This window comes from Sus scrofa, chromosome 4 (assembly GCF_000003025.6).
Source record: "Sus scrofa isolate TJ Tabasco breed Duroc chromosome 4, Sscrofa11.1, whole genome shotgun sequence".
Taxonomy (NCBI): domain Eukaryota; kingdom Metazoa; phylum Chordata; class Mammalia; order Artiodactyla; family Suidae; genus Sus; species Sus scrofa.
This window is the reverse complement of record NC_010446.5, coordinates 89,134,025-89,146,912: the sequence shown is the minus strand read 5'-3', so window position 1 is coordinate 89,146,912 and position 12,888 is coordinate 89,134,025. Positions and strand designations below refer to the sequence as shown.

Here is a 12,888-nt window from a genome sequence, read left to right as displayed (position 1 = left end):
ATATGTATATATATATACACACACACACATAATCATGATAATCATGTTCCATCACAAGTGATTAGATATAGTTCCCAGTGCTATACAGCAGGATCTCATTGCTTATCCACTCCAAATGCAATAGTTTGCATCTATTAATCCCAAACTCCCAGTCCATCCCACTCCTTCCCCCTTTCCTTTGGCAGACACAAGTCTTTTCTCCAAGTCCATGAGTTTCTTGTCTGTAGAAAGATTCCTTTGTGCCGTATAGTAGATTTCAGATGAAAGTGATATCATATGATATTTGTCTTTCTCTTTCTGACTTACTTTACTTATTATGAAAGTCTCTAGTTCCATCCATTTTGCTGCAAATGGCATTATTCTGTTCTCCTTTATGGCTGAGTCATATTCCATTGTGTATATGTACCATATCTTTTTAATCCGTTCATCTATTGATAGACATTGAGGTTGTTTCCGAGTCTGCACTATTGTGAATAGTGCTGCAGTGAGCATCGGGGGGGGGGGGTGCATGTTTTTCAATGAAAGTTTAGTCAGATATATGCCCAAAGAGTGGGATTGCTGGATCATATGGTAGTTCTGTATGTAGTTTTCTGAGGTACCACCATACTGTTTTCCATAGTAGTTGTACCAATTTATATTCCCACCAACAGTGAAGGAGAATTCCATTTCTCCACATCCTCTCCAGCATTTGTTACTTGTTGACTTGTTAATGATGGCCATTCTGACCTGTGTGAGGTGGTACCTCATTGTAGTTTTGATTTGCATTTCTGTAATAATTAGTGATGTTGAGCATTTTTTTCATGTGCCTGTTGGCCATCTGTATACCACAAATCAAAAACCATTCACAAAAACTAAAAAAAAGACATAAGCATAAAATAAAAGGGAATTATCCAACCAAAAAAAGAAAGGAACAAAGGAGAAACATAGAATCAACTGGAAAACAAGGTTTAAAATGGCAATAAATACATATTTGTCAATAATTAAGTTAAATGTCAGTGGGCTAAATGCTCCAGATTGGATAAAAAAAGCAAGAGCTGGAGTTCCCGTTGTGGTGCAGTGGAAATGAATCTGACTACGAACCATGAGGTTGTGGGTTCCATTCCTGGCGTCACTCAGTGGGTTAAGTATCCAGCGTTTCCGTGAGCTGCAGTGTAGGTCGAAGACACAGCTTGGATTCCACATTGCTGTGGTTGTGACGTAGGCTGGGAGCTACAGCTCCAATTAGACCCCTAGCCTGGGAACCTCCATATGCCACAGGTGTGGCCCTGAAAAGCAAAAAAAAAAAAAAAAAAGCTAGAGTCTACAATATGCTATCCACTAGAGACACACTTTAGGGTGAAGAACACATACAAATTGAAAATGAGGGGATGGATGGAAAAAGATACTTCACGTGAATGGAAAAGATAGGAATGCATGAGTCACAATACTTACATCAGACAAATTAGACTTTAAAATGAAGGCCGTAAAGAAAGACAAAGAAGGACACTATTTAATGATAAAAGGATCCATTCAAGAAGAAGATATTACAGTTGTCAATATATATCTATCCCTAGTATAGGAGCACCCAGATATATACAATAAATACTAACAGGCATAAAAGGAGAAATTAAGGGGAATACAATAATAGTAGGAGATTTTAACACTCCACTCATATCAATGGACAGATCCTTAGCAAATTTTTCAACTATCCCTAGCATGTCCTGATATTGTATTTATTGACATTACAGAGAACAGAGAATTATGATATTGATGGGCTGGGCGACTAAACATGGACCAAACACCGTCCAAGATTAGTCATCATCCTTACTTTTTCGGAACCTCAGTTTTAGCACCCCTTTTTTTTTTGTCACCTAGAATTGATCAGGTGCAAAACATTAACTCATTCCCCAGCCTCAAAAACATCTTGGTTACAGAGTCCCCACTGTGGTATAGCAGTAACGAACCCAACTAGTGTCCATAAGGATGTGGGTTCAATCCCTGGCCTCACTCAGTTGGTTAAGTATCCAGCATTGCCATGAGCTATGGCATAGACTGGCAGCTACAGCTCCAATTCGACCCCTACCCTGGGAACTTCTTGATTACAAACTAGAATATCTATTTATTTACTTATTTATATAATGAAAAACAGTTACAGAGTGAAGTGTATGCTGGTGTTAGTATATCCTTTTCAGGTAGTAAGTTTTTGTTTTTGTTTTATGGCTGCGCCTGCAGCATATGGAAGATCCTTGGCCAGGGACTGAATTTGAGCTGCAGCAGCAGCCATGCCAGATCCTTAACCCATTGTGCCACAGTGGGAACTCTGAGGATCTGCTACATTTTTTAAAGTTTTCTCTGGTTAGTGCTGGAGGCCTGGCCGTATTTTGGTTTTTTCATAATATCCTTTGGGGGCCCTTCATAGGCTTCTGTAGAGTATGTTTTTACTGAAGTGGTCATCAACAGGACTGGTGGCTCAAGTATAGGAATCCTCTATTTATGGAGCTGCTGCTGAGACATTGGAGAAATTATCTAAAACTAAGTCTCTGCTATTCACACTTAGATGAGTTTTGTTGATAATCAAGGATAGGAATTCTTTTCTAAGATCTGATGTTGTCATTTCTAACTTAATCTTTTGGTTATTAAAGAGATGATACCTGGGAGTCTGTATAGTTTCTCTCGGGTTTTTAATCTACTTGCAAGATAAATTTCAAGATTAGGCTATTCTAACTGTAAATTCGTAGTTACTTTATTTCTGTTTACTTAGAATTTTATAATTTTTAGAAAGATGCTTTTTGCTTAGTTTGATAGTATTAATAAGCAGGTAGATTTTCGGACTAATCCTAAAAATCATGGGAAGATGAAGAGCAGCTTATTTATTAGGCTGTAGTTTCCATTATTATCTCAGTATATTTATCACCACTGATTGAAGAAAAGGATGTTGATTCTTACATAGACTATAATGATAAAAATAAGTAAGTGTTTGTTAAATATGGCTAAAACTGAGTGTATTTTTTTTTACGACTGAATTTAATAATTATTTGCTTTTTCTATCTCTACTCCTTTGAATGACCTTGTGTTTATTAGCGTTTATCCTGTTCTTCGTAAACCTCTCTTAATTTCATGATAGAGAATAGTAGCTATTTTCTGTAGGGTAGTAGTTATCATGTTTTCTTTCAAGGCTGAGGGTCTCTACTTCAAAACTGGAAGGGAACAGATTTTTGCTAGATGAATGACTTAAGAGGCACCTTAGTTACCTCCTTTTAAAATGGGCATATTAATAATGCCTAGTCCAGAATTGATGTGATTTCAAGAAGCTGCACTCTGGATGTCGACTTAAGAGAACAAAAATAGGAATGGGAAGCATGATAAATTTAATAGCAGCAGTCTCTTAGATGTACACTGGAAACAGTCTGGATAGACGCAAAATAATGGTTATCTCTGAGTGGTGGGATTATGGGGAACTTTTCTAAACTGTACATTTATATACTAATTCTTTGAAATATGTTTTCATAATCAGGGAAAAAATGTTTCACCAGTGACCCTGGGAGGTCAAAGAGGTCTGGGGATCATTATACAAATATTGTCTGGCTGCTTCTCTGTTCTTTCAAGAAATACTCTCCTCTTGTGAATTGTTTTTATTGGCAACATTTCTGACCCCAACTGGTGTTTTCCCAGTACCACTAAATTTTCAAATTCTCCAAACACCAACTGATTTCCTGCAGTTCAGTTCAGTTCTGACACAATACTCAGAGTTAGTGTAGATTCTGCGGGTTAAGGGTTCAGTCCCACAAGACTGCCCCCATTTCAGACTCCAGTCTCAAGTGCCAGGTTGCGTCCTGTACTTCACTAAGTAAACATTGAGGACCTGGTTTCTGTCAATCATGGTATTAAATGCTGTGGTTACAGAGATGAATAGCCCTTGCCCCCCAGGATTTTATTTTATTTTATTATTTTTTGTCTTTTTGCCGTTTCTTGAGCCGCTCCCTCGGCATATGGAGGTTCCCAGGCTAGGGGTCGAATTGAGCTGTAGCTGCTGACCTACACCACAGCCACAGCAACGCAGGATCCAAGCCGCATCTGCGACCTACACCACAGCTCATGGCAACGCTGGATCCTTAACCCACTGAGCAAGGCCAGAGATCGAACCCGCAACCTCATGGTTCCTAGTAGGATTCGTTAACCACTGAGCCACGACAGGAACTCCCCCCAGGATTTTATAGTCAAGCAGATTTTCCCATTTTTCTTTAACTTTCTCCCCAAGTTACCCCATCCATACTTTAAAACTTCACTTATCGTTTACATGTAGATAGTCCTCAAATGTTCAAACCAGAACTTAGCTAGCTGTAGACTTTTATCCAGCTGTTTATTGAGTATCTTCACTTTGACCTTCCTTAGGCACCTTAAATTCAAATATGTGTACTCCAAATTGAACTTATCTTTCCTTCCTCAGTATAAACATTGATCCCTCAATAAATCAAAAACTGACCTAAATTGAATGTAACTTGCATTTCCTTTGTTTTCTTTGTGGGTGAATGGCCATTATCTAGTCAGTAGACCATGCAAACCACCATCCTTGACTTACTTACTTGCTCCCCTAAAGTTTTACCTCCTTTATATCTTTCTGAGTTGTCCCTTCCCTATTCTCCCTATTTTTATCTTCAGTCAGTTTATTACAGTTTTATCAACTGGAGACTTGGGGTTAACATGGCTTCCTCCTCAGACTTCCTGTCTCCATTCTGATTCCTTTCCAGTCCATCCCCATGTTGCTGCCAAGTCATCCTTTTTTTTTTTTTTTTTTTTTTTTCCTTTTTAGGGCCACACCTGTGATGTACGGAAGCCCAGACTAGGGGTCAAATTGGAGCTGCAGCTGCTGGCCTATACCACAGCCACAGCAACACCAGATCCTTAACCCACTGAGCAAGCCAGGGATCAAACCCGCATCCTTATGGATACTAGTTGTGTTCTTAACTGGCTGAGCCACAATAGGAACTCTCCAAGTAAATTTTTTTTAAGGGCATATCTGACCATATCACTCTCCTGTTTAAAACTCTTTAATGACTCTCTAGCTCTATTAAGAATAGCAGTATTGGAATTCCCATTGTGATTCAGCTTCTAGCCTGGGAACTTCCATAGGCCATGGATGCGGCCAAAAGCCAAAAAACAAACAAAAAAACAAAAAACCTAATACGGTGTAAATGCTCTGTAAATAGGTGCCAGGTTATGGCAAATTCAAGTTCGCTTTTTGGAACTTTCTGGAATTTTTTCCTTAATATTTTCCATCCATATTTATGGATGCAGAGCCCATGGATATGGAGCACCAACTGTGATAGCATCCCAGTGGGTGTGATGTGGCTTCTCATTATGGTTTTGATTTGCATTTCCCTAGTGGCTAATGGTATTGAGCATCTTTTTATATACTTATTGCCCATTTATTTATCTTCTCTGGAGAGCTATCTATTCCCCCACCCTTTTTTTAATAGCCGCACCCATAGCATATGGAAGTTCCTGGGCTAGGGGTTTAATTGGAGCTGCAGCTGCCAGTCTACGCCACAGCCACAGCAATACCAGGTCTGGCCCAAGTCTGTGGCCTAGGCCACAGCTCAAAGTAGCGCTGGATTCTTAACCTTAAGTAGGATTCTTAACCCGCTGAGCCACAATGGGCACTCCCTTTGCCCATTTTTGATTTGGATTGTCTTTTTATTATTGAGTTGTAAGAGTCTGAAGTTCCCCAGTGGTCCAGTGGGTTAGGGATCTGGCAGTGACCTGAGCCACAGCAGTGACAAGAGTTCAGTCCCTGATCTGGGAACTTCTGCATGCCATAGGTTCAGCCAAAAAAAAAGAATTATAGGAGTCTTTAATATATTCCGTATACAAGTCCCTTATCAGACAGATATTTTCTCTCATTATATATGTTGTCTTTTTACTTTCTTAATGACATTTTTTCTAGTGCAAAAGTTGTTAGTTGTTTTCCATAGCATTTGTTAATTGTTTATTTATCAAGAGAAATTATTCCTTAGTCCAGATATTCATAGTTTAGTTTCAGTTTGGGAACACAGGTCAGTGACAAACTTCCATGGAACTCAAACCCCAAGAAATTCTTTACATTCCAAAATCACTTTGCACTTTGAAAAATAGCAGCCTTCCTCATTTCCTCAAAAATCTCTCATGGAATCAGTTTCTGTAGAAATCTGCATGTGCCTCTCTTTTGATTCAGCTACAGCAAACTTATAGAAAGCTATACCACCCAGAAGTACAACAAATGCTCCAGCAATGTGAAATCATAGTTTTCTTTTTTTTTTTTTAATTTTTCTCAATAATCTCTTATAGTTTTTTTTTTTTTTTTTTTTGTCTTTTTGTCTTTTTGTCTCTTCTAGGGCCGCACCCGCGGCATATGGAGGTTCCCAGGCTAGGGGTCGAATCGGAGCTGTAGCCACCAGCCTACGCCAGAGCCACAGCAACAAGGGATCCGAGCCGCGTCTGCGACCTACACCACAGCTCATGGCAACGCCAGATCCTTAACCCACTGAGCAAGGCCAGGGATTGAACCTGCAACCTCATGGTCCCTAGTCAGATTCCTTAACCATTGAGCCACAACGGGAACTCCCTGAAGTCATAGTTTTCATCACAGGACTGGAAGCCTTTGTAATTTTCTCAACACCAGTGTCCTAGACTGATGAAGAAATGGACAGTTCCCAAAAGTTTTTAATTTTGATTAAGTCTAATTTATTATTTTGTTGCTTCTAGTTTTGGTGTCATATCTAAGAAACTACTGCTAATCCAAGATCATAAAGATGTACTCTTATGTTTCCTTTTTTGCTGTTGTTGTTTGTTTTTTGTCTTTTTCTAGGGCTGCACCCACAGCATATGGAGGTTCCCAGGCCAGGGGTCTAATCCGAGCTGTGGCTGCTGGCCTATGCCAGAGCCACAGCAACTCAGGATCCGAGCCGCATCTGCAACCTACACCACACAGCTCACGGCAGTGTGGGATCCTTAACCTGCTGAGCGAGGCCAGGGATGGAACCCGCAACCTCACGGTTCCTAGTCAGATTCGTTAACCACTGAGTCACAATGGGAACACCTCTTATGTTTTCTTGGTTTTATTGTTTTAGTTCTTACACTTAGGTCTCTGATCCATTTTGAGTCAAATTTTCATGTAAAAATTTGAACAATTTAAGATTTAAAATTTGTCTTTTCCTTGGACCGAATATATTGTTTTTATTTTATTTTATTTTTTTACTGAGATGATGATATAGTCACAGCCAGAGGTGACTTCTAAAATGGCAGGTGAGGTTTTTATAGAGAGGGTCGTTGAAGGAAGGAATGGTATGCTAAAATACATGACAAAGTTAAAGTGATTAGGGTCAGATTCCAGGTAGCTTATCTCCCACTACAAATGTGAACATTAGTTTAACTCTTCCCCTTTTTAAATGGTTTAGAATTGTGTGAAGTCTAGGGGCTATCATAGAAGCAGTTTTATGTGTTTATAGTGGTTGTAGTTAATGGACAGCTGTGATGGGCTTGCTTTGTTTTTCCTCAGGGGTCTCTCTTTTTGGCTTGTCTGCCCTCTTGCTCCCTGGGAACTTTGAATCTCATTTGGAACTTGTGAAGTCCCTGTGTTTAGGGCCAACACTGATCTACACAGCCAAATTTGGGATTGTCTTCCCTCTCATGTATCACACCTGGAATGGGATCCGACACTTGGTAAGTTAACTGTAGACTTAAGTACATTTTCTGGGTGAAAGGAATGGTAAGGCTAGGAGGAATCTGTCTTTCGAAGGTCTGGCTTGAGATCTGTTCTTGAAATTAGTTGTGTTGGACCTTTGCTGGGGGCGCCTCTTGGGAAAGCTCAAATAATGCCCTGTGTGTTGATGGGCAGCCCAGTTGATGGTCTAGCTGAGCACTAGATGTAGGCCTGGCCATTTAAGAGGAATGTCACTAAAAGAGAACCCTGAAGCCAGACCATACATCTGGTTTAGAAGGCATATTTATCAGACAAATAATTGTTTCCTGTTGTGTCAGGCACTGTTGTAGACATTGGGGATTCATATGAGCTAGATGACATAGTTGCTGCTTTTAGTCTTATCTTCTGTCAATCCAGACTGACAAATCTGGCTGGAGTTAAATATACTTTTTTTAATCTTGATATTGGATTGTGTTAACTGCTTTTGTTTTTTCATTCATTTTGAACTATTGGATAGAAGAATGGGGCCAACTTTAACAGAAACTGGGTGTGTATAATCCCAGATTTTAATATTGGGTTTGGAATTTTTTTGTTAATGGCCGCATCTGTGGCATATGGAAGTTCCTGGGCCAGGGATGAGACCTGTGCCTCTGCAGTGACCCAAGCTGCTGTAGTCTGGTACTTAACCTATGCACCAAAGCAAGAACCCTCACAGTCTTTTGCTAGCCTGAAATCTGTCCCTTTGTCTCCTGCATGATCATGGGGTCAGTTCAAACTGGTGACTCCTTTGTATTAAGGAATTAAAGCTTAATTAAACCTTTCCCAGGTCATAGATCAACCTCTCCTCCAGCATTTTAAGATTTATGTTTTGGGGTCTCTTTACCTTTAGTCCTGCTTCCTTTCCCAGGAAGATAATTATAGCTTCATTCTTCCTCATTTTTTATTATTTCTCAACCTGAGCCACCTCTCAGTTGGATGCTTTTGCCTTAATTTGACCTTTTGTAACTTCTGCATCAGAGCTCTGAGACAAGCACTTTCTGAATTTCAGTCTGGTCCAATAGTTTAATGGAATCAGAAAAGTGAGAGAATAAATGACCTATTAAATTAAGTGTATCTATCAACTGTTCCCTGGGGCAGTGTTCAGTTTGATTCAAAATGACTTCATTTCCCTCAGGGAGGGGATGGAGAGGGAGGGCATTTCCACTAATGACTTCGTATTCCACAGAACAAAGCTCTCCAATGAAAATCAGCTGATCAGCTTCCTCTGCTGCTCCCCTAGCTCAGGCAGGGACTTGCCATATATTTGCATATGTCTCATTGTTGGGGGAGGGAAGGGAAGGAGGTTTTATAAAATGTCAGAACTAAGTCAAGGCTTTTCTTAAGCCTTTAAATCTGCTTTTGTTTGTTGTCCTAGCAAGTCCTGGCTCTGAGTGTGGGACAGGATTTTATCTGTTCTGTGTGACAGTCCACTGTTCTTTCACTCTGAACTTGATAATTGTCTTGCCAGAAGATTTAATGGGGGAGTGGAGGTGGGGTTGATTTAAGAAAGTAGAAGTGACAGGATCTCAGTATGCTAGAAACTATCCCTCTATCACTGCCACCCAGCAGAACTCAGTTTTTTGTTTTTATAAAACACTATGCCTTTTTAAACAAAATAACTTTGTGGAATCTGATTGACTCCTAATCTTCCCTAGGTAGAAGCTCTTTAGAAGCTAAGGTAGGGGCATCTTGATCTCATCTCATCTTGATTTTTTTTTTTCTGGGCTCTCTTAATTTTTCTCTAAAGCAGAGAAAAAAATTTAATCAGTTTTATATTCAGAGTGTGGGCATCTGTGTGTGTTGAGGCCATCGTGTGTGGAAAGTGAGAAACCTGAAGACTACTTTTGTTCAAGAGGGTCTTTCAGAAATTCAGAATATAATATGTTAATATCCCTAGAGGACAAAAGAGTCTAGATCAGTGGTTTTTTTGTTTTGTTTTTTTTTTTTTATACTTAAAGTGAGAATATATTTAAGTGATTACAAACCAGATGCATCTGCAATAGATCAGTGGTTTTTAAATTGCGGTTTTTGACTCATTATGTAGAAAATCAATTTAGTAGGTTGTTACCAATAAAATAATTTAGAGTTTTCATGTGGCTTAGCAAGTTAAGTATCCGGCATTGTCCCTACAGTAGGCTTGGGTCACTGTTGTGGTGCAAGTTCAGTCCCTGGCCTGGGAACTTCTGCATGCCGTGGGTGCAGCCAAAAAAGAAAAAGAAAAGAAAGAAATTTAGATAGAATACAACTTAATATAATGATAAATATTGCTTATTATTTCATGAACTTTTATATATGATATATAATACATATGTGTGTATATACACACACTCATTAAAAAGATATTTCTTAGTTGGGGATGGTCACAGTCAAAACAAAATTGAGAAATATTATTCTAGATCGCAAGGAGTATTTTTTAAAAATACCTGTCCTCTGATTGGACAAATGGTCCTTCTCAAAGGGGGTTCTGTGGTTGGCTGTATCTAGGAAATCATGTATATTATATCTCCATTTTGGAGATTAGCAGTGTGTATTAATAAATTATTTGAGAGGTCTTATGGGTAAATACCAAATTTATTTGAACATAGAACTCTTTCCCCCTACCATGTAATGCCTTTTACTGTTCTGAGGATCTAGTTTTTGGAGAATTACACTTTGGGAAACACTGATCTTGTTTTCTTGTCATGAGGGAAAGTTTTATCTATTCAGTCTGGAAGTTCTTATATATAGGGCTAAGGGTGGATCCCTTTTCTGTTACTGGGATAAGTAGGTGGTGGTAGGTACGTTCTGTGGGTTTTGAGAAAGGTGAAGGTAAGGAATAAGGGGAGAAGTGCTTTTCTCTAGAATCAGGCTGAGAGAAATTGTCTGTTCCTAGATAGAGCTCCTTTTTGAGAAGGGAACTGTGAGAGTGACCAGGACCCTAATTGATGAAAAAAAAATTTTTTTTTTCTTGTTTCTACAGATTTGGGACCTAGGAAAAGGCCTGACGATTCCCCAGCTAACCCAGTCTGGAGTGGTTGTCTTGATTCTTACTGTGTTGTCCTCTGTAGGGCTGGCAGCCATGTGAAGAGCTGAGTTCCCAACATCATCGTCCTGCAAATTACTACATTGATTTATCTTCCTATTTGTTGCTGTTATCTTCAGCCAGGGCAAAGCTCTGACCCTTTTGTGCTTGCAGACCCTGTTGGAGCTCAGCAGTAGAGTACGTTATAGAACCATAGTAGTGGAAAAGTGTCCACTTTTCCCCTTATTTTTAAAGATAGAATGACTGCAAAAACTCCCTTTTCCTGCCCCCAGCTTGCAGCCTACTCTAGGCCTGGGAGCCCTCATTCTCTCTCCATATTGGGCCTTGATTTATGCTGAGGGTCAGCTTTTGGCTCCTTTTTCCTGAGACAGTAGAAACAATGCCAGCTCTGTGGCCCCTGCCATGGGGACTGGGAGTGGGGGCTTTGGGTGCCACTGCCTGTGGGTTGCTGGCTTAAAGGACAATTCTGTTCATTGGTCAGAGCCCAGGGTCTTTAGCACCCACACAGTGTGACTGAAAGGAGAGGGGTGGGGTGGAGGGGAATTAGCTTGTTCTGGCTGGAGTGAGATAAAGAGGGTAAGTTGGCTCATGGAGCAGGTGCTTTGGGGAGAAGATGTATATAGCTTTTGATGCAAGAGGAAGATCTGGAAAATGGTGGTTGAACCTATTAAGGGTCATTTCTCTTCTTTACATTTCCAGAAAAACCAAGCCTAATATGTTTTCTAATCCAAATTCATGTGACAGCTTTTTCTGACAGTGAATTAAAGTTATCATTTTGTCTTTGACTCTCCTTGATATCTTGAGAAACCAAGGGCATAGCGGTTGGGGAGGATCCAGTTTCCTCCCCCTCCTTCTGGTCTCAGGCATTTACATCGCCCAGTCTGACCTTTCTCAGGAGGGAAGCAATTTGTCCTACAAGTGACCAGTGGAAAATTCAGAGAATCAACTATAAGTAGCCAAGGATTTAATGTCATGCCGAAATCTCAGAGAAGGAAGAAGCAAGAGGAAGGAAGTTAAGCATGCAGAGAGCTTGAGGTTATTACAGGCTCCAAAATCCCACTGAGAACTGATCATAAGCTTCAAGGCAATTATAATCTAGTGGAACAGTGGAGGTGACAGCCAAGGGCCCATGAGCTTAGTATGTAAACTTGAGGAGAAAAGAGAATAAAGATAAGAAAGGAGAGATTTTTGGAAACCTGGAAAACTTTTTATAGTTTATTGAGAAAACTTGATACTTTTTTGTTTGTTTGTTTTTTGTCTTTTTGCTATTTCTTTGGGCTGCTCCTGCGACATTTGGAGGTTCCCAGGCTAGGGGTCGAATCAGAGCTGTAGCCACCGGCCTACACCAGAGCCACAGCAACGCGGGATCCGAGCCACGTCTGCAACCTACACCACAGCTCACGGCAACACCGGATCATTAACCCACTGAGCAAGGGCAGGGACCGAACCCGCAACCTCATGGTTCCTAGTCGGATTCGTTAACCACTGCGCCACGACGGGAACTCCTGTTTGTTTTTGCTTTTTAGGGCCACAGCTGACATATGGAAGTTCCCAGGCTGGGGGTTGAATCAGAGCTTTAGCTGCCAGGCTACACCACAGCCACAGCAACCCGGGATCCAAGCTGCGTCTATGATCTACACAACAGATCATGGCAACACCAGATCCCTGACCCACTGAGCAAGGCCAGGGATCAAACCTGCATCCTCATGGATACTAGTTGGGTTCATCATCACTGAGCTGCAACGGCCAAATTTGCTACTTTTATAATAAATCTGTAGAGGCCCTAACTCCCTTGGCAGGAGCACTGTTTTGATAGTTTTTGGAAACTCTGGGGTGATGGATCTGTCTTGTCTGTCACTCTGAGTTGTTAGCCAGCCAGTTAAAGCTGCGGGTTGGAGAGGAGTAACGATGACTAACTGGTCTCAGTGGAGAAGAAGATCTTAGCTGCCTCAACAGTCTTCACCCCAGCTCCCAGATACTGTTTGGCTCTAAGTGATGATCACTTCTCCCTTTTTGCTAGAGTGGTGCTGAGCAGTCTCTGTAGCATTCCTCCAGGTTACACCATATGTCCTGTGTACTTGTCTCTGGAGTGAGGTACGTATGTTCACAAGGGAACAGTTGGGGTATTGGGCCTGGGAGAGGTTTGGCAAGGGCATTAAGTTTAATAGCC

The 12,888-nt window shown here is 40.6% G+C and overlaps 1 protein-coding gene across 1 annotated transcript in view; it reads left to right on the top strand.

Annotated features, from left to right (window-relative positions):
• Positions 1–11,503, top strand: part of SDHC (succinate dehydrogenase complex subunit C) — a 33,755-nt gene extending 22,252 nt beyond the window's left edge. Inside the window, exons 5-6 of the mRNA XM_003125659.6 lie at positions 7,514–7,677; positions 10,656–11,503. Of these exons, the coding sequence (XP_003125707.2) occupies positions 7,514–7,677; positions 10,656–10,760 (269 nt within the window). The 3' untranslated portion in view covers positions 10,761–11,503. The remainder of the gene's footprint in view (positions 1–7,513; positions 7,678–10,655) is intronic.